This window comes from Battus philenor, unplaced genomic scaffold (genome assembly GCF_028537555.1).
Source record: "Battus philenor isolate CCGP_79_NKW_IND1 unplaced genomic scaffold, ilBatPhil1.0.hap1 SCAF_21, whole genome shotgun sequence".
Classification (NCBI taxonomy): Eukaryota; Metazoa; Arthropoda; class Insecta; order Lepidoptera; family Papilionidae; genus Battus; species Battus philenor.
Window position 1 is genome coordinate 5,634,165 of NW_027181684.1, and position 23,789 is coordinate 5,657,953.

Here is a 23,789-nt window from a genome sequence, read left to right on the forward strand (position 1 = left end):
TCAAAAGGAGATTAAATTATAGACGAATAAAAATAGAGTTTATTGTTTTAAAAATCGACAGAATAATGCCAATTACGGAGTTGAAAATTTTCATTAATATTATACTATAAATAAAGAATATTAATTTGAATTTTTTTATACTGTGCTTGAAATCCTTTTATTAAATATTTTGTATTTATTAACCTAAAGAAGGTTTAAGAAGTTTTAACTATTAAGGAGATTACGAAGGATATTTACGAAAAAATATGTTGTTAGTAATATACTGCATACAGTTCCATACCTTGTTATAATAATTTCTATGAAGTTTTTACCTCAGTTGCATGTATAAAGTTCTTAGCACTGATTTCTGTATAAAGATAAAAATCGAACACGACTAACAGCGATAAACTTTAGATCCTTGGTTTTCAAGTAAAATGGAATATCTACAGTTTTGTGAATATCACACATACTGTAAATGGTTCTTCTTAATATTTCAAAAAAATTGGAACTCAACCGATGGTTCAATTCAATATTTTCATGAAAGTTTGAAAAATGTGCGTAAAATAGAATATGGGTAAAGATTTTTTAATATATAGCCTTATAGCCTGACAAAATAGTCTTGTCAATCGCAAAATATAGAACTTACCTCATTTTCTTTTCAGTAATAATCACACGCAAACACCAATGTTATTTCTCCATTTTAAGATAAATAAAAAAAATAATGGATGAAAGAAACACAAAACATATTTTTAAATTATTTTCAATAATTTTTTAAATTAAATGCTTTTTTAAGTTTTAAAATTACTCACGTTCAACTGCATCACGATCTTGTTGTAAGCCCGATGCCACCGTTGTTTCGGTGTTAACTTCGGCTGCTCAGGCTGAAAGTCCAGTTCTTCCTGTTTATGCCTTTCTTCTTCTTCTTCCTGAAAAACTGTATCTTCTTCGTTAAACTGTTCATCAGTTTCATCATAATGATCATCATCTTCAAACTTTTCCGATTTCTCTCTATAACCGTCTTCCCGGTCGTGATAGCTTTGATCGTCATCTTGATACTCAGATACGTGCTCATCAAAAGAGTCACGAGATTGTTGAAAAGTATCAAACTCATCGGGCACTTCGTGGTACGTAGTACGATCATCTTGAAACGTCACTTTTGATTTATCACTAATGGCCTCTGAAAATAAATTATCGTGTTCAAATATAACTTTTTCAAAAATATTTACGTAACGAAAGTGCAACAAAAAATACAAAACACCTATATTTATAAATAACAAATATTGTTACTTTTCACTGAAGTTGCTGATGGCCTTTCCAACAATATCATATACGATAAAATCAATTTATATTTATATAAAATATCTCTCATATTTTTAGTGAAGCTAAAATATATTTATACTACTAACCTTCTTGTGTAGTTGGAATTGGAAGTTTTTCTTCCAAATGAACTGAAGTTTGTGAAGTTTTGCGATCGTGTATTGACGGCGCTTGACTATGATAGCTATCAACGGAAGGCTTTCGAATTTGTGAAAGTGTTCTCGTGGGAGATGCAGTCTTTTGTAAGCTCGGACTTGAAACTTCTGGTGCGTGATTTTCTCTTTCATCATCTTCTTGAATACTATCATGCATGTAATCATCTTCATGATATCTGTCTAAAGAAACTCTGTCCCGATCCATACTTTGATCTAATTCAGTCTTTTGGTACTCTTCCTCGTAGGCACTTTCGTCAAAACTAGATTGGCGGTAGTCCTCCGGTGCGTCGGGCAACGTACGTGTTCGTCGCACAGAAGGTCTTTGAATAGATTCTTGTCTCCGAAGTGACGGAGTTCTTGGTAAAACAGGTGTACTAGTTGTTGTAGCGGTAGATTCAGTAACAGGCTTTGGCACTTCAGGGACGGATGTAGTGACGGGAGCTATTGTACTTGTAAATGGTGTGGAAGTAGATACAGTTGACGTTATTTGACTAGAAATAGTTGTTTGCGTTGTAACTGTAGGTTGGCTCATTTGAGGAGGGGCAACAGCAGCCGCGGCAGCTCCGAACAAACTTCCAAGTTTCTTCGCGCCGCCTGCCATTAACGAGCCTAGAGTTGCTGCACCAGTTAAAACACTAGACTGAATTTGTTGAGTTGGTAGCCTAGATTGCTGTTGTTGCTGCTGTTGTTGCTGCTGTTGCTGTTGTTGTTGTTGTTGCAATTTTTGTTGCTGCTGTATTTGTTGTTGCTGATACTTTTGTTGTTCTTGTTCATATTGCTGTTGTTGTTGCTGTTCTTGTTGGAACTTTAGTTGTTCTTGTTCGTATTGCTGTTGTTGCTGTTGTTGTTGCAACTCATGAGATTGTTGCTCTTGCTGGTGTCGATATTGCTGTTCCTGATCATGATATTGCTGTTGTTCATATTGTTGTTTTTCATACTCCTGTTGCTCGTATTGTTCTTGTGCGTATTGCTGTTGATCGTATTGTTGTTGTTCGTATTGATCAAATTCATATTTTTCTTGGTCGTATTGCTTTTGATCGTACTGAATTTCTTGAAAGTTTTGTTGTTCTTCATTTTGATTATATTGTGAAAGTATTTGTGAACTCTGCGTTATATCTTCTTGGTACGAAGGTGTATATTGATGTTGGTACTGTACCTCTGTTTTGTTATCGGTACACTGGGTGGTGTCTTCTGTATACGATTGCTCTTGAGTTTCAAACTTATATTGCTGTGACTCTCCATAACTATCATATTGTTGATATGTTGTACTTGAGTAAGTATCTTGTTTAGTGGTTACGGGAGGTTTTGGTAAATAATGAGTTGTTGCTGAAGACGTTTTTGGTATTAAGGTATCTACTTCACTTTTATCTGTATATGATAAGTGTGTAGTTTCCGTCTCACCCCAAGTTGATTTCTGAGCTGAAAACGTAAAAATCTTTTTAATAACAATGTAACACTCGCACCACATTATGAGTTAATCGCACTAACGACAGCAAACTAATAATACTCGGTGCTTTACATACACCGGAAACATTTATCTTGAATGTTTAATACGTGATAATGTACACAACAGATTTGACCTTTGCGTTATTTTATATTTACCTAAACTTTACTTAATTATTAATGTACAGTGTAAATAAATTGACTTATAAAATTCAGAGACTACAACCTTCTTATAACGTACTCTGCGATATTTTATCCATATCGTTTGTCATCTTCAATTAAATTACTATTGAGTTTTTGACATATTTATAACCAACCATTCTAACCTTAAAACTCTGCTGATCATATGCCTATATATTTACAATCAGACCGGTTAGAAGCGGTTTACATCTACGATTCTAACAGGGTACCTGTCCTAAGTAGTGCATGTTCAACCCTGCGCTTACCGTAAAGCTACCGATGCGTATAATTGTCTCTGCTATCTCCCCCAACGTTACCGTAAGAGCCAACGATGGGGCGAATATATTTCGAATTGCATTGTAATAGCATGGCGCTTGCTGAGAATTGCAACATATCTCCTACCCATTGTTAGTAAAAACGTGTTAATTTTTATATCAATAACCATCAATAACCATGATAGTGGTTGAGAAAGTGAATTTTTACCAGTTGCAGCTGGTGGCGTCGCATGAGGAGTCTCATCGAAGAATGGCTGCATACCCTCATCGTCGTAACTATAACAAACATTTCTATATGCTTATTTGTACGATACAATTGTAAATAGATTCTTGTTTACATAAAAATAAATTATGAAATTTTACTGTATGCGTTACCTTGTATTGTAATTAGTATCTTGATACTGTTCAATGGCAGTGTCTTGATATTGTGATTGGTAGCCGTAAGTGTCGTAACCATAACTAACATCAGGCACGGCTCTCTCCGATTCTATAAATAAACGAATCTTTTAAATAATGTTGTCATTTATGTATTCATTTGCGGGCAGCACAAGAAATGTCATGGTGGCGATCTTTGGTTGGGTTTGGCGGCTGGTATGATAATGATGATGGTATTTTTTTTCAAAGTCCTACACAGGTGAACAAAATTATACAAAACAAAAAATTACAAAGTACGCATCGTTATTAATTTACTTTAAAATTACAAATTTAAAAAGTTATAGCTGAGCACGTTATTACTTTCTAAAATTTTATTGTAAGAAATTTGTAAACACTGTTGAAGAATGATAAAAAATAGAGTAAAAAGTATTTCCCTTTTGTTAACCTTTATATACCGGAAGAAGTTGATGCCTCAGAGAAGTTAAAAGGCTTATTAGTACATATCAAAGCTATTAAAGTGGAAGTATGTCTTTCTTGTGCTGAGAGAAGTTTGAAAGATCGGCCATCGCTGGCATGGTAAACCGATACCGAGCGAGGCTATGCGGTATTTCATTTATGCTTAATAAAGAAAATTAGAGAGAATGCCATAACAATAAAATAAACACTCATGCCTCTATAAAGGCTAGTTAGTAAATATATTTCTACAAAATAAACTGAACGAAAATACATATTTCGTACGATTGTATATTGTAGGTATTTTTACTGTAAGTATAAGCAAAAGCAGATATTATATTATTTAAACAGCCAATATAATAGATGAAGCTGTTGGTAAGTTTGTAATCCACTCGATGCTAAAAATAATCTTGTGATATAAAATCCTCCAGACTTTTCTTTGATCTTGCTCATCCTTCGGTGATATTAGAGCTCTACACAACCCTTTCATTGCCCCCGGGGCCATTGTAACACGCTACGAGGGCAATGAAGGGGTTATGTCGGGCTCCAACTGGTTGCCGATGGTCTTCTTTTGACGCTTGTGTCAACAGGAGAATCTAAGGGAAGGTTTGACAGGGTGGACGGTGCCGTCTGTGTGTTTCTACAACTTTACATAACTGGAACTCTAAACTCGTATCATAAATGGCAATTAAGTCATATCTCATAGTCGTAATCTGTTACAAATCCAATCAATATTTTACAAAATACAACATCTTTAATAAAACAATTATTTGTAACGATGTTAATTGCTGAATTATCCAACCTAAAGAGCTGTAGGAAAAAATGCGAAAGCTTTTTATTATCTAATCAAAATATTAGTAATCAATACCTTGTGTATAAGGCACATGTGTATGTGTGGTCGCAACTGGGATCTCAGGTGCGACCGACGCGACGGGAGGGGCCGCTTGCACAAGGGTCACTACTGGTGCTGCAGCGGCTGCCACAGGCGCGGGGGGCAAGCGAGACGCACGGGGCGGCCGCGGCAGACGTCGACCACGTCTTGTACTCCCGTGTTCACTGCTGGGCGGCAAAGGCAAGGCTCGACCGCGTTTCGGAGTTGATGACGGCGTTGCTAATTAAATGTCAAAATATAACTTTTACTGTTTATACATAAGTAGTGTAATAAAGAAAATTAACTATGGAATTAAGTAATAATATCACTGGACCAGCCGTACAGCGCGCAAAACAGATTGCCGCTGGAACGTTAAGGTTCTACACTGCCAATTGGATATCAGGAGGAGGCCTATGACCTACAGTGGACGGCGTCTTACGACTGAAAAATTCATGAAGATGAACCATATAAATATGGTATACATGGTCAGAAGGATGGTCACTTAAATGAGAAAATGGAAGTTGTGTCGAGTGAAATAAAAGATTTATTTTGTAATTATACACAAATAAATTGGAAAAAATACATAAATCATAATTTTCAATAAAATGTACGACAACCGACGTTAAACAATTTGATATTATTTTATATGATTTTAGAAGACTCAAAGACCTGTGAAATGACACCTTTGCTATTATTTCAAATATTAAACAAAGTTTGTAATAGAATTTGTATACGTTTTATTAGATTTTGCAAAGAGCGAATCATTAAAGCCTTTTTTTATTTTTGATGGACGGTAACAATTGCTTTATTAACATATACAGATTTTGCAGGCTCACGGAGGTAGGTCGAAGGAGGTACATTGTCTAAAATTTTATTTAGGTATTTTAGCACGAGGACTTTCTCATAAGAATTCGAGTGGTTGCATAGTATTTTAATACTTAAAAATATCCTGCTATTACGGTTTATAATCGACGACATTGTTGATAACGGTTGTTTCTTTAGTAAAACTTAAAATATTGTGTGTAATATTTGTCTACGTAATATGTATGACGTTGAATTCAGGCAGCTTCCTATCGGATTTATTGGAAAGCTATTGTTCTGGTCAATGTTTAGCAGTGGAGGTCCTAGGACAGAAAATATGAGGTAATATGAATTCGGCGTGACTTTTGTAGTACCTGGGAGGCTAGCTGCCGTCCTCCTCGGCCGCGGTCGGTATGGAGCCATCTCGTTATAATCTGAATAACGAGACGAAGGAGGTAACTGGAACAAAACAATATGTTTACATTAACAGTGCCGGCTTATACAAATATAATAATTAAATCTAAAAATTCACCAAACAAATATCTTGTATTAATTTTTCTATTAACTACAAAGAGGCATAAATCATTATTGTGCGAAATTTCATGTAAATGTTACAATTATGGTATATTTCCCTCATATTAATCATTCATGACATTATAAATAACAACGTTACTGTTTACTGTACATAATTAAAGTAATCAACGACCGTTTGTGAGAATACATTTTCGCACCGGTAGCCTTGAAATGTTTCTAATGTTAGAAAAGGCCGTAATGTGTTTAAAATATATAATCGTCAGACTTTAACAATTTTTTTGTCACAAGTATATACCTAGTATATACCCATGACATTTTTCATTGCCTTTTGTGAATCGCACACATGCCTTTGAAAATCTAATTTTAAGGTAAGGTAAGTAAAGTATGGCGTACACATTACAGCTATAAAGAGAATACTTTTTAAACTTATAAAATACAACTCGGACGTAACTCACAGATTTAATTAAACAACTAAGACATCTTAGATATTAAAACGATATCTTTCGAAGACTTCGTAAGCACATTTGGCGGTAAAAACTATGCACTTGTTGATTTTTTCTTTTCTTTACAGAACATTTATTAAAAGAATCATGATGAATATTAATTTTTTCACTTTGAATTGTTTATAGTTATCGTCATTACTTAAAGACTGGAAGAGACTAATTTAATAAAACTGGAATCAATTTTGGCTCTCTTATATTGATATTATTTAACTAAAAATGATACGAGGCTGTCAAATTGATCTACCTTATAAATATATCCTTCAACTTGACGGCTCTTAATAATGAACATGACGATAACGAAATCAATTTGAATCGAAGTCGAAGTTAGAAAGTTAAAGAAACAAACCGTACTTACGCATAAAATGTAAACAAATTGTTAACAACGTAATAAAAATTAAATATAAATACGAGACTCTTCAGTAAAATATTAGTAGTCTTTTATATCTGTGGCTAATTTTTATATTGAATACAGATGAATCACCTGTTAGTATTTAATTTTAAATTACTAAACTAAAAATAGGGCAATACGTTCTTACTATTAAACTGCGGCTTGAGGTCGATTCATGGTAGACTTTGCACTGGTGCGGCGCGTAAAACTCGTGTTTTCTCTCTAGTGCGGCGGCTGTTTACACTCAACCGTATGAGGTATGACAAAGACAAATATAGCTTTCTTTATGTCTGCGAAGCATTGACTCAATATTGTAAAAAAATATTGATGAACACGAGGCAGAAAAGGCCTCAACCGCACTACAAGGAAGTTCAGCTTGAGGCTGATTCGACCTCAGCCGCACCAGCTGAAAGTTCTTCAAAATTGGGCCCGCATTGAACGTGTTAATTTCTAAAACTAAGCAACTATCTCACGCCGGCCTTAAATTTCTTAAAGTTTAGATATGTACCTGTTTAGGCGGCAACTGAGGTAGTTGGACGACAGAAGAACGTCGCTTGTTGACGATGTTCTCATACTCGGTGGGCGTGAGACCATACCCGTCGTCGAAGAAGTACCGGCTCGTGTCCCATGGCCGCGGATCGTACGTACCGTACGGATAGCTACTTGAGTCATAATACTCCTCATAGCTGGTCTGATGTGATAAATGCGAATGGTCCCTTCAAAAAGTACAAAATATATGACGTTTCTTAATTTGTCTTTAACATGTTACGTCTAAGTTTACTATTAAATATTAATACCCTATCTCTAACAGTTGAAGCTTCTATTAAACTTTTTTCTTTAGACAAACGATAAGTTTTTCTTAATAATCATATACAATGCATATGTAATATCTGAAAATATATTTTGAATGTAACGAATTTTAACGACAAGTCGATGAATGCTTTGCTAAATGTATGTAAACGAAGTTTATGTATTATATCAGGTATATATTTTTCGAAATTCTGTAGTGTCAGCTTCATATAAAAATAAAACACAATGATAGCTTTTTTATTTAAATCTTTATTGAACGTATTATAATTTTTGATTGCATGATATGCAAACAATTTGGTAATTTCTCTAAGACTTGTTTTATCTCTTTGTAATTATGGTCGGTTTACATATAATATGTCGAATTACATTTATATATAATTTGAATTAGTATTTATCGTTGACATATATTGTTGCATGATTTTTCACTTTTGTTTTCATAATAGTGTTGTAATCATAAATTTATAATTTTTATTTACGTTAAACTCTCTTAATTCGACAATCAGGAAAGTTCCATAGTACGAGTTATAAATAAATTAGTTCAATTCACATATCTTTTGTATTTTTTGTTATATGTGCATTCTGTTTTACTTTTATGAATTGTTACAGTAAATTAAAATTTTTAAGTAAGTTATAAAAATGTATGTAAAGATTTTGTAATTTTTATTAATAAGAAAGGACCAATATCTAGCCACCTCCGCACATGCAGTGGTTGTCGTGCATGAAAGTGCACCGCCCTCAACACATTCGCTAAACACCGAGTAGCACTAATCTGTGTAACAACTCCTGAAGATGCCCCGTGGAGGGGTGAAACACGTGTTGAGTGAATTTACGGTGGCAGTTGTGTAGTTGGCATTGTCTGTCGCATGCGCATTTACGAGCGGGCTGGCGGGCGGTGCACTTTCATGCACGACAACCACTGCATGTGCGGAGGTGGCTAGATATTGGTCCTTTCTTATTTGGGATGGACTTCCGCAATGTAACGCCTGAATCCATTAAATTTTTATTAATAGTTTAAATAAAGAAACAAATTCTTTTATTTGCCAAAAAAATTCTTACCTTATGTGCGTGCTAGTAGTGTATACATCATATCCATAGCCCATATTGTCGTCGTACAAAGTATTCTGTCGTTCTAAACTCGGCCTCCGTTGTTCTTCTACATCAAAAAATAAAACTAAGTTATACACTGGACATAATACATAAGGTCAGTAAACGAACTTGAAACTTATTGGATATAATTATTAATAGCTTATGCCAAGATCGTAGACATGAACACATTTAAAAAAAAACTATTTTAAATATCTTTTTATGAATATTTTGTACCCTGTCATTCCATCACTGTTGTTTTGTTATTCATGCTATTATTCATACAAGATCGTGTACATAAACCACTTGTGTACGTCATGAAAAATATAAACTAGAATCAGATTTTACACCCCTACCATATGGTATCATTTAACTTAAAGTTTATAGGAGAGAAGAGCCCATAATAAACTTAAATGGGTTTTATAGTTACTTTTACAATAATAGAGCAAATCGTTCTTAAACTTAATTATCACTTTAAAAATTCTTCATATCATGATAGAATCTTTTTACTAGTCTTCATTCAATGAACTTTTAAAATTTTTCATCACTGTCACAGTTGCAGCCTATATCTACGGGGGGATTATCGCCACGCTCGGCAGATGGGGTGGTGATATCAGTGTGGTGTCATAACACGCAGAGAACGTTACTGCCTATCCTATGGAAACTTGTTTGTTTGCAGTGCCTATCTTGTATAATAAATGCACAAAGTGTTAAGAATACAAAATTATTTCCCGGAAATAGAAACCGTGACCTACGTTCTCACTTCTCAGTATTCTACCGCTGGCCTACCACTGCTTCATTATTAAATTTTTGATCATTTAGAGACATCATACGAGATAAAAAAGCAACACCTGTCATCTTTGGGAAAGCTTATGCTTCTATCAGCTGACATGATAATGAAGATACAATTGGCCAATTAAATTATGGGCTTTCTTTCTCGGTTTCCAACATAACGCCCATTTGTCTTATGATTTTAACTTTATTATTATTCACACATGCTAAGTTATATATGCTAAAGTTTACTGTGAGTGGAATATTTCTATATGTCATAATACTGGATTGTAAATAGAATGACTTTATGGTTATTCTCCGTCGTAAATACTACATTAAAAACAAAATCATATCAAATATATTTAACACATTGTTTCAAAAAACTTTGAAAGTAAATTTTGAACAGGTATTTACTGTAAATTGAAGATACGTCGAAAACTTATTCTTTAATTAATTAATACATAATGTAAAACAACCGTAGTCGTGGCCAATATCAATATCAATACAGTTTAAAAATTATATTTCTAGATGAAATTCATAAAATGATTTCAGGAGTTTAATTATTTGTCTGTCATTCAAATAAATGAATATAAAAAATAAATGTATCGATGAATATAAAATATTACCTCCTGATTGCCAGTCAGCGGCGGTTCGCCAAGAGTATGCCGACTCCACGCTCGCTTGTGCGTGCATTTGCGACCATGTTTCTATCCTGGAATGAAATGAAAAAAAAAATAGAATATCATATTAGATAAGAATAAACACTTCATATTAATGGGACAAGTACAACGTTCATGACAGTAGGGGCACACGAACAAATAACACAAATGTACCGATGTTGAAATATGATATGATAATTTTAAAATGATAGCCACTGTGGCCTAAGGGTTCTGGAGTATAGACAAACGTGGTGCAGGACGACGCACAAGGTGATGGCTAGTTAAAGTCTTCAGAAGACGCTGGATGCAAGCAACAATTGTAGGCACAGTTCAAGGATATCTCTATCATGTAATGGTAATGAATTTGTCATTAAAATATAAGAAATAGATAGTCTAATAAGTCTAAACAGGTTTTGATTACAGACCTACCATCAACGCGTCTAGCTCAAAAAAGTGTATCAATGATATCATTGACGATGAGAATCAAAAGTTTTGCGTTTAATTTGCATTTATTATTATAAATACCTATTTGTTCTCGGCTGGCTGTTGTAATACAACGGATCGGTATCGCCATGCATGTGGTATTCCTCCCTCTCGTACGAATTCTCACGAGATGCCTCCAACGACCTCTGAAAACAAAGATAAATCATTATTAAGTATTTCAATTGTTTAGTTATATTAAAAACAACATGTTATGTTACAAATGGTCTTAGTTCTTTAGTATGTTACAAATTACTTTCATGTTTTAATTCGCAATAATAAACATCTTCATATTTACGGTAGAATGTTAGCTCCGAGTAGATATTATATCCATAGACGTTATTCTTTTATAGAGGTGCTCTATTATACGGGTCGTTTATTGTCTAGTGTGTATCCAAGTGTAGAATAAGGTGAAGCCATAAGCGGAAGGAATTATTATCAGTTAAGTAAATCGATTACGCGGATAAAGTGTTACAGCCGATAATAAGGAAACTAGTTTAAGAGACCATTAAAAACGAAAGTATTAAATAACTTGCATTCACTTTTTTTATTTAAATTTCCATCAAGATTAGCGTCTATTCGAATTTTATATTTGTATGTATTTCAAGGCTACGAATCTGATCAAAGCAATGCGCAAAAATTGTAACAATTTCAAAAAACACGTCTGTTCCATTTTTAAAAAAGATGAAAATGTCCCCGGGATCACTGTCATCACACTGCTCCCGAAACTGCATTTGCAGATACCGTTAGTTATAAAAGGCAGAAAAAGGGGTAGAAGACTAGCTAGTTGACCACATTTAATTGGTGCTTTTCTTTTTCTTTTTCTTAGACGCTTTTCGCCGTTCTCGCTTTTAAAGCTTTTCTAGACATTTTCGTTAATTTTTTTAAATTTATTTGCCATTAAAAGGCTAAAAAATTTAAAAAATCTACGTCTGATGCTTCACCTAATGTATTACAATACACACAAACCGAGTAAATAACAATAAATCAATACATTGATATATTGTTATTTACTCGGTTTTTGAGAACCTTGCCTAAACCTCTTTTATAAGTGGCTAACTTCAAGAGCTTCGACTTGGACAGCTATATTCTATTACTGGATTTGGAGCTCTTTGAGCAGTCAGGTAGCTTCAGTGAAAACGACTAACTTAGCGCTTTCACTTCGAATGCCGTATGTACTCATCCGAACCCCAAAATGTGCAGATAATAGTTATTTATAATATAACATTTATAATAACAACAACTTTTTTCGGTCCATGCGAAACTATTTCTTTAAATTTTATTGACGTATTAGATTGATTGCTTCTTGTTACTCCTCTTTGTAGAGACGACGTCTTAATAAACATTTTCCGAAATCAATTTCTGTCACGATTCCTAACAAAGGGGTTTAGTATCGATGTTATAATTAGTATAGTAGTGGAAAACCACTACTCCTGGAAACTGTCTAAATAAAGAGAAGGGCTTCTGAATTATGTTATTAAGAATATAGAGGGTCGTAGCCCATAAACTCGTAGCATATCCTAGACTGCGTAGCGATGGTGCTACGTGAATGAGTTGTAGCAATAACTATTAGATATATAGGAATATTTAGTTTACATGTTTTAAGCGAGTAAAAAACATATTGTTAACATAAAATTTTAAATTTAACTTGCTTTCTCTCTCTCTCTCTGTATAAAATGAGGACTCTGAAATATGTTACATTAATTTATAATGGAATATGGCAGTTTAATTAATTCCGGTAGCACAAAGTCTGCATTGAAAACAAGATCTATTTCAAAAAAAAATTAAATCGCATTTTCTAATGATATTATCGTTCATTACGAAATGTATTATTTCTGTAACTACAAATTTTAAATTATTTAATATTAAGGTATACAACACATTAATTAAAAAAATTATAACGCAATTGACGCTGCATATCGTTTATTTGCATCTTCATTTAAAATAATAATAAAAAACAGTCGATAAAAAGCTTTCAATGATATAAAAATAACCTGTGGCGTATGAATTTGATGCGCTGCACTCCTGAACTGTGACGCGCTGCAGTTGGCATGTTGTCCTACAGGATAATTGAGGTCCGACGTGTAGTCGGAATCTTCTGAATAGCCCGCTGAGAAAATAACAAAAAATTAAAGAACGTTGACATTATTAATGGCTTAAAAACCATATTTAATTTTTATTAAGTTTATATAACCTGATTTTCGTATTTATTACAACAACCCAACGTACTGATAGAACGTTTGTTACTATTGGTTTAATGATCAATCATAGTATTAGGTCTTGTAGATTTCCCTAGGCGAAGTCTTGAAGTAACATTACTTCAAGATTTCGCCTAGGGAAGTCTACAAGAGAGTCGCCAAGAGAGCAGTACATGATCAATATTATATTATCTTTATATTAATTATAGCAATATGTAAAAGTCAAAGTCAAATGTCTTTTTTTTATTCAGGACAAAAGTGAAATAAGAATTATTTAGCTAGTAGAATTTAGAAACGACAACTTAATCGCTGATTTTCGTTCTATAAGCACAGTCAAACAACAGTCCATTGCAAATCCAATATTTTTTAAAACTGAAAATAATAATCATAAAAATGTCATTCAAAATGCCGTGAAATAATCTCGATTCTCATTTTGACTATCACATTTTTGTGGTCTTACTTTAAAATCGGTTTATTAAATAAAACAAGTTTTAAACGAGTGAATAAAAATAATTCCACTTACGTTTACACAACAAAATTTAATTTCTATTAATTAATATTAAATCGGTTTATTAAAATTATCAAATTATTGTACTGACACGTGTTGAGTTCCCTTTGTGTCATTGTTAATTGGAATAATTTTCATATATTTATAATAAGTGTATTATGTTATTACCGCAGTATAGCTTCTTCATTTAAAATGTTCTACTGCCTTTAAAAAATATTAACTGTAATCCATATGTTTTGATATCATATTTAAAAATTATAATTAACATAAATACAACTACGTGATGGTTAAAAAATATTTATAACATGGTAACCATTTTAATATTGTTTAAAAAAACAATGACGTGGGGATTGCCTGCATTTGGACTAGATAAATTAAATAACCTACCACATATCACATTGTTAATTTTCTTAATAATAGTATAAAGAGAGCAAACACGATCAAGGTATTCATTAAATAGTTAATAACAGTCGCGACCCATAATAATATGATTACACCCGAAGTTTTAAAAAGTCAATTAGCTATAGGCATCTTGGTAGAAGAATCAAAAATTGTGGAGGTATCGTCTACACTATTCAAGAAAACTCTGATAAAATTAATTTGTCATATCAGAGTAATAAATAGCTGGATTCCATAAATTTACACTTTCTAAGTGAAATGGCACGTGTTAATACGAGTATAGGTGTTTAATATACGTATTTAATATATATCATAGTTCTATAATCCTGAAATTAAACCAGCGTTGAAAGTTATTATTGTTCTTGATCCATATAATTAATCGCTATTTCGTGAGTCATCGTGTATCACTATGTAATTAAATATAAACTACTCCTAAATTGATTTCGAACAATGTTTTTTTGTGTATTGAATGTAGTAATGAACAAGTTGAATGAACTGATAAAGCTACTGACAGCAATTAAGTATCGATGACTTTAAAAAAATTCTATGGCACTAACAAAAATTATTGCAATGTTTTCTAAAAATTTAAGTTTGTCATTGTACATGCCTATATTATAGAACGCTACTAAATCTTAAATGAAAATTCTTCTACTCCTGACAATGGCTTAGTTATTTCGTACGTAAACATTCTAAAACAACAGGGTATCCCCTCAGCGCCGTTATTCATGACAAAGAGAAGGGTTCCACACAATACCCTAATGAATGTCTATATCAAGCGGTAGATGTACTATGTACTACTCATACTATGAAAACCTCAAGCTAACAGTCTAAAAAATAAAAAAATAAAACACGTATACATTCAATCATAACTAAGAAATTTATATGTCGACATGAAAATAAGAATATTTAAAATTTACTGCGTTTGAAACATAACCCATTTTTTTATTTTTGTTATGCTATCAATATACATGTCACATACATATATCTTTACATAATAGTCGAAGCAGCGTTGTATGAGTAAACCTCCATTATTTCATTTTTTACTATCAAACAATTAATTATATTACTATATTATTTTCTACGTATGGTGATGGACACATAAGTGCAGTCGATTTTATTAGTTTTCTCCACTCGCCTTTCCATTGTATGTACAAAGGGTATTTTTTTAATTTTTGATCAGATAGCCATGAAAGGTAGTAACAACTGAGAAAAATCTTTGTTAACTGGAATAGTAGACGGCCGGTGAACACGACCTCCGTAACCCTATGTGCTGATCCGATCAGGTATGAACCACGCTCGTTACCACAATAGCACAGATAGCGAAGTGCGCGATAATTTTTTCAGGAAAAAAATTAATGCTTATCCATGGAACATTCACACGATAGTAACCAACAAACAGACATATCTATTCCACTTAACTCTGTTAATTTTTGCGGACAGTATTTATCGTTAATATAAATGTAAATATTTCCTAAAACCACAAAATTTGCACCACATTGCATTCATATATATATATATAAAAAAACAATGTAATATTTACAATCAACAAGCTGGATCTCGTAATAAATGCATGTACAGCAACTTCATATACACAGGTGTACATAATATTTTCACCAATCACGTAATCACTGATATTTCGTAGAATTTACAACGAATTAATTATAATACAACTTCGCCACGCGCGTTCCTTTTCGTCACTGTTAATGGCACGACAAGCCATTCAACTGTTCAATGACATGTTATGTAGTCGAGAAATAGGTAAGGTCTCATTCACTCACAATGAGCGACGTATTGCAACTGCCTACGCGCTTGCTCGGCTCGCTCTGCGTCGAGGGCGCCGTTCAGCATATCCAATTTTCTCTGGAGGTCAGCACCACCCGTGCCTTCGGCGTCTGTAACCAATACGTTCTCATTACTAAACAATACACTTTACAATTTCGAAAAATTATATGTGATAAAATTATTCATAAATTTACTTGAAAGTGGCATCATCTTCACAGTGAACATATATTAATGTAAGTAGAATAACTTAAAATATATAATACATTTTTATGACTTCTTTCTCAAATAGATCGCGGAATAATAATCCGATCTTTTAAGACAGTTATTGCTTTTTATAACGTTTTGTCTAGGAATCTTCTTTTAAAAAAGTCAATACGTCATCGTCATTTCTTAACAGAGAGTTTTGTCTTTAACTCCACGATATTTTTCGTCTATCAAAACTTACAATGCAAATAAATTTAAATATTGGCGGAGAAAATACAGAACAACAAAATACTTACTCACTTGTTCATTAATCTATTCGATCCTGTGACTTCAAACTACCTAAACAAGGTCGACTTGTCGGTCTGTGGTGTTAACTTCAGAACCTTAAAGAACCGGCGGCCTGCTTCTGACCCCTGCTGACTTGCCTAGTGCCACTTCATATTTACAATACGCTACGATAGTCGATTACTTTCGTTCGTCTACGGATCGTCTCACATTCGACACGATCTCGTAGAGAAATCCCGAGCTCAGACCTCTCTATAGCCTTTAGGGCCGCTGTTAGTCTGGAAATGAAGCTCAGAGAAAAAAACTACTTTCTGTGTTGTATGTCATCCTTGGTAACACGTTGGCTAAGTTAACACATAATAATCGTATAAAGTAAGTTAAGCAAGAGCACTGAAATGTTATTTCAGCATTAGCTAGTAACTTAAAAAAATTGAAGCTTTAATTTATTCTATTTCTTCAGGCATAGATACAATCACTGTTCGAATGTATAATAAGTAAAAAGTATCTAACATCGATTTAATGTTCACACCAGTATCCATCCTTAGGACTGGTCGAGCCCCGATTTAATACAATAAAGTTGCCCGTGATCCTGTCCGTACTTATTTATTATATCAATATTGTTCACATTGAATTACATGTAATAAAATATGTATACTTATGTCTCTGTAACCTACTTCTTTAACTAATAAATTGTCGAACTTATGTAGTGATTTTATTGTCCAACGCAGAGCAGAACTAATAAAAAAGACGAAACATCGTTGGTAAAAGAATAGTCAAAGAACGATCGGATTCTTCATTGCGGGTTTATCGATCTCTACATTATATACAATTTCCCGTCATACAATAAACAAAAGTAATATTCTGGCCTGTTTTACTTTCCATTCCATCTACGAAGAAAATATTGTCATCCTGAATCCGAACACAGAAAGACTTGATTTGATACTTGTCAAAAAACACAAAATGAATATTTGTGTTAATTTAATTTAAAGCAGCATTTTAAAATGGTGAAAGGTCATTTTTACAAAATATATAGGATGATTGGTCATAGATTGAAAGCTTAAAAAGATTGAGATCGCAAAAAGCTATGAAGCTTTTACGCTTATTTCCAATCAACCTTTATAAAATAATCACTTGAAATATGTTACATAAATTAAGTTTTAGTTTCGAAACAGATAGCAAACAATAATAAATTCTAATATGTACTAATCGGAATTTCGAAAACGCTTTTCCTTACTATATTATAACATTATTTATTTTTTCGGAAACCATTAATATCATATTATTGTCATTTATTTTTTATACTTATAACAAATCAGCCTAAATATCTGCTTTAGTTTAATTACAATAGTTAGTACATATATCAATTTTGTTAATCTTTTTAACTAAACACCGTATTTGTTACAAGGAAAAAAAAGTAAGGGACTCTCTCAGGAACATAATATATTTGTAATAAAATTCATTTCATATTCTACGCCGCAATAAAATGTCACAAATGTCATTCTACATTAAAATATTGAAAGTGAAAACGTAATCTTTCGCTCTGTTCTAAAGAAATTAGAATTCAATTTGCAAAGGATTTATGAAGTCATATTAACGTCGATAAATCCGTGGATTTATTCAAATGAACATGGGATTTAAAGTTCTAACCAAATATTTTTTTTCACAAGTAATAAAATTGTCAAAAGTACTTCATTTGTCCACTTTGAGGGTGTACGAGGTGCGCTTTCTGCTTAGTGTGTAGTACCGAGCCTTTAAGTTTCAAGCGATCACCTGCTATGCGCGTGATGTGGCCTGCCTATTGCCAGTTCAACTTATTAACTCACAAAATTTTACCAAATTTTGACCTAAATTTGAAATAACCCGACAAATCGTAAATATTGTTTAATTACGTCATTCACACGCTATAACAACATAAATTACATTAGAGTTCGCTTACACGTGACGTCACAAAGCAAGTGCCTTGTCAACGTCGTTTACGACATTACATAAAAATTTTAAAATCTTATTTTGCAAAGGAAAATTTTTCATAAACTAAAAATACGCTTTTACTTTTAGAACTACTCTTAAATTTGTATTCGATGTTTACGATTATTATTTACAAACAACAGCAATTTTTATTTGAAATATGTTTAGTAAAACATAATAAGACAATAGTTAAGCCTTAGTTGAATCATCTATCGAAGCTTGGAAACCTATTGAATTCTATAAATTCTTCATCTGTTATATACCGTAACATATCGGATGAAGCTATGTCTCATCGATCAGTAATATTCGTTCTAGCGTATAATTTGATAATGAGACATTTATACCTAGAACGTTCTACTAATACGCCTGTTTCTTTCGCAAACAGTTCTATATCACCTTGCTAATAGGCAGATATTTATCTGCAATTTTCTAAAATATTAAAAAAAGCATAACAAAACATAAAATGTATTGTAAAAACTTTAATTATTCTTTCATTTCAAGAAACTTAGCCGGCAATACCTTGCGTATTTGGGCGTCAAATAAACTAGATATAAAAATTAGATTATTTTTAATTCTATATTCAAAATTTAAATTTGTTAGCTACTAACTGTCCCACACATTTCGTACTGTCAAAAACAACCGACAGAAAAATACAAAAAAATAAAACTTGTTCGAGAATGATAACTTTTTTATTGATTTAATGTCTTTATAATAAACCTCGATTACGTAAATTAGTTTCTTATATCCTACACCGTAGATTTTAGTAACAACTTGATTATATTTTCATTGCAATACTTTATCGTACACGATATTTTTTGTTTGGTTACACGCTAACACGCTTTATTTATTTTGATTAACGTGAAATGTTTGACAGTATGAAACAGGTGCCCTAATTTATTCCGTGGTTTGTAAGAGAAAAGAATAATGTTTATTGAATAACTCTAATGTATATTAACGCATAGCTACGTATTAGACTGTTAATTTTTATCCATATATTGGTTCTTAAATGTGATTACTAGTATACTAAGCAAATTATCATAAAAATGTCAAACAAGTTATTAAAGTTAAAAAAAGTCATTACGCCTTTTTAAAAGTTCTTGCAACAGAAAACGCAAACATTAATATATAGAATTTTCTCAGAGCATTAATAATATTATTAGTTCAACAATGGAGATTGACGTCGTTTCATATCCTACATCAAAGGAAGTGACGTATGTTCTGTTACGTACTTATGTATGAAAACTAAACGTAAGCGCTATAGATTTTATTACGTCACGCTATGAACATTGATAATTTAAGGAATAATGAAAGATCATTTCATAACATATATTGCTTAAAAAGTCATGGTCATATTTTCACCATCCTTAAATACACTATTCATTCATATTTTAGCAATGTGTAATTTTATTATCGAAATTTTGACAGGCTAGTGAAACCATCTTTAATTATTCATTTTACCATGATCCTTATTTAAATTGGTGGCTTTTAATGTAAACCTGCACCGGCCCATTATTAACCTATTTACTTATTTTATCATTTCAATTTATTATATTTAATTATTTTTTGACTCTTAGTAGAAAACATTATAGAAAAAGCGGAGACAAGTCATAAGAGTAAATTCTTGTCGTGGGTTTATACGCAGGGTAATAAAAACAGAACTGCGAAAAGGATGCAATTTTTATTTTTATTTCAGCAGCAGGTCGTTACTGCTGGATATAGGCATCTAGTAAATATTTTCAATAGGATCAGTTGGAAGCAGACCTGCATCCAACGTTTTCCGAAGATCTCAACAAGGTCATCTGTCCATCTTGTGGGCGGAAGACGTTTGCAGAACCTTAAATCTCAGCGGCCATCTTTTTTACGCGCTAGATGACCTGCACACCGCCATATTGTTCTTCTCCGGATCTCCCCATTATTCATTCAACAGATGACTACCATGAATTTTCCCTCTTAATTTTAATTTAACATGACTCCAAAAACTATCAGTTCGTTACTGAGAGGCTCTATGTCAATTATTTTAATCTTCATATGTTGAATAACATTTAATACTACTTAATTAAACAAAATCCCAAAGTGACCAACTGTCGAAATACAGGGACTAACGCAACACATGTTACAATTACAATATTCATATGTGACAAACAAAATGAACGAACAAGCACTGTTTGTGCAAAGTTCGTTGAAATAAACAAACTTTTGCAATATTGAGCAAACAAAACCTACGTACTCGTATTAATAAAATAATAGACACATTATAATGTCTGCCTACATCTATTTTGTATTATTAAAATTTTTCGAAATAAAGATACAACATATTACATAGAAGAATATAATTAAATTCATGTCAATCTCATGGTTGTCGGTTGATTTATAAAAACTTTTCATAAACATTAATCGAAAAGATTTGAAGCCGATAGATTATCGTCACATAAAAATGTATACACTTTTTTAAAGAAGACACTGAAATGGCGCCCTCAGCGTAAAGAAGAAAGATATTCATACGTCAGTTAATTCTCCATAAAAAGAGTAAAGTAATAGAGATATTACATCTTTAATTTAAATAACTAATTTGGTTTTTTCATTCACTAAATAAATCAGCTATTTCTTTCATTAAACGGATGACTAGCCGTTGCTAACTAGTTATATTAATTCCAAATTTGAATTAACCTCTTTTTTTTAAATTATCTTTATAACACTCGTGTCAATGGCATTTGGATTAGTGCTAGTAATATTTTGTGCAAAGATATAATGACTTCAAGACTGGATTAAAACTTGAAGAATTCTTTAATCGACTTCAATCGGGTGTACCGTACGTTAATTTATAAAACCTATTATGAAAAAAACTACTATTTCCGGTTGTATAACCAGGTTAAGTGCGGTCGCTTAAATTACAGTAAAGAAAAAAGAAGTGGTCGGCTTTTAACTATTCTTACGCAAGAAAACGAGACATTATTAAAAATGTATTAAAGAAATCGCCAAATTAGCATCTTCAGATTGGACCTATGAAAATAAATATCATGATTCTCGTCTTTACACAACCCCTTTGCGTACAGCTGTTGCGGATTCGACAACCCTCATACATATTTATACCTATTATATATTAAAATCAAGCCATATATTTTAAAATAAAACATGTTAGTAGTGTTTAATGTTTCCTTAATGATAGCTGTTAGTATTATTAGAATTTATCTTTGATTTGGGTGGAGACCTCCTCCTTCGTCGTATTCCATTCATTCCTATCTCTCCTTGTTCATAAAGTTCCTTTCATCGAATTCGGATATATCATCGCCAACTTTTTTTGTATGGCCGGCCATTTTCTTTTGCCAAATGATATACATTGTGATTTTTTGTCAACTAATGTATAATACACCCGATTCAAAAATCGATACTTTCTCAAATAATGACAAGAATGGTCATCAAAATTCTACATCACATTACAATGAATTAATATTTACTATCAGTCATCGAAGCCTTTATACTGTCAAGTCTGTCGCCAATATAAAAAATTAATTAATGTAGCATATTTCAGAGCAATAAATTTATACTGGGTGTTTAAAAATAGGTGTAAAAACTTTGAAGTTATTTTCTGAGAAATGAGTTATACATTCACATCTTTAATACTTTTACCCCAGAACCAATCACCCTGTTTATGTATCCCACAAAAACATGACACGGTAAAATATTTTTAACGTTTGTAAAAACGTTTTATAACGTGAGTACCTGAATCATAAATCTGAATTAAAATTTATTTTAATGCAAAAAAAAATAACACTTTTATCTGTTGAAATGAAAAGTAGTCAAAGTTTGTAATTAATCCAGATTTTTTTTATTCTAGACATTATGCTGAAACAACGACACATTTGAATATTTTAGTTTACTCCACGAGCTCTGCATACTCGTAAGACACGAGTGGTGCTTGTCCTACATTATACTGTTATATACAAACGACGTATTCGGTTAAAATTCATAAGAAACATTTTCATATAGATATTTGAAACAACAAAAATAGAAAAAAGATATTTTTTTCTATTTTTGTTACGTACGACTAAAATATTTTTCTCTGCAGAGATTTATTTCTATCAGTACTATTTACATAACCAAAAATAAATTCAGATTTGCACTAGAAATTATATGGAAGTTTCTGACCCGTAATACCAATATACCTCAACAAAATAGTCTTTGAGCTTTATTGGTTAATCATTAATAAAGCTATTAATACTAACATCTGTAAAGATTAGATATTGATGGTAAATCACTTTCGCAAGAGGCCGTTAAGGTGTAATTATGAGCACGACCAAAAAACGAATAAATATTATGTGGTTAACTCCTAGAACTCTTTACACTGTAAAGCGAGGAGATATATGAGTGTTTTCGTGGTGGCAAGTGACACGCGGTGCCGGTAGCAATATGCTGCTATCCCAGCTTTTGAGCTAACTCTATGTACTGGGCAGTCATCAAATACAGTACGGTGTAATGGAAGAATTAAACGCTGCATTGATGCACGTACATGTAATATAATAAGGATATATCGATAGTGTAACGTTGCATGTTAGCGTTCCATATGTCTAAATTAAAATTTTGACAAAAAAATATTAACGCAAGAAACGTAACATAATTTGTAATACAGTAAAAATATTTGAACACTTGGCGGGGCACGGTACATCTTAAGTGGCGTGCGATTGTAGAAGTGTGCTATTGGTTCAGCGGGCCTTTGTTTTTATAATAAACATTCCAATGCGCATACTAACTGCGATCTCCAACCCGCCTGACAAGCGGCGATTGGTATATATCCCTCCATGAAAATCATTGCGGGAAGCCTATGCCTTGCAGTGGACGTGAATGGGCTGAAACGAAGATGACGAATATACATCTATCCGTTTTTAAAACTATAGTGTTAGAAAGATTAAGTGACGAACTGAGTTCGCAGAATCTCCCAACGACCGAGGAGGTTTTCCCTGAAAATTGTGTTGGAAAAGCATAATAGCTAAACGGAGGAACTTCCTCTGTCTGCAAAGCTGTATTTATTTATTTTGAAACGCACCCCAGAAATAGAAGTATTAATATGGTACATTTAAGAGTTATAATAATTAAAAATTCTGGTGCACCTCCTTGTTTAATGCGTGTACAACATTTACGATATACGGCAAATAAGTAAGATATATATACATACATATATATATATATATATATATATATTTATATACAAATCATATAATGAATATGGAATTGCATTATTACTTTGCAAGTTAAGTAATTAAAAAAATAATTTCCATTTCAAATCCACGGCAACATTAACGTAGCTAGAGACGAAATAAAAGTGAATAATTATTATCAATTATTCATTTCCATTCCTTTTGTCTCTATTACTAGG

The 23,789-nt window shown here is 32.5% G+C and overlaps 1 protein-coding gene across 1 annotated transcript; it reads right to left on the reverse strand.

Moving 5' to 3' along the window:
- Positions 1 to 767: 767 nt before the first annotated feature.
- LOC137923471 (uncharacterized) lies at positions 768 to 13,899 on the reverse strand. Its single transcript, XM_068766730.1, has 12 exons — positions 13,875 to 13,899; positions 13,072 to 13,187; positions 11,123 to 11,226; positions 10,565 to 10,650; positions 9,141 to 9,237; positions 7,783 to 7,990; positions 6,224 to 6,308; positions 5,046 to 5,288; positions 3,725 to 3,836; positions 3,558 to 3,625; positions 1,386 to 2,870; positions 768 to 1,156 (listed from the first exon to the last, which is right to left on the reverse strand). Exons 1-12 carry the CDS (start codon positions 13,897 to 13,899, stop codon positions 768 to 770), a joined length of 3,018 nt encoding a protein of 1,005 aa, XP_068622831.1.
- Positions 13,900 to 23,789: the final 9,890 nt, after the last annotated feature.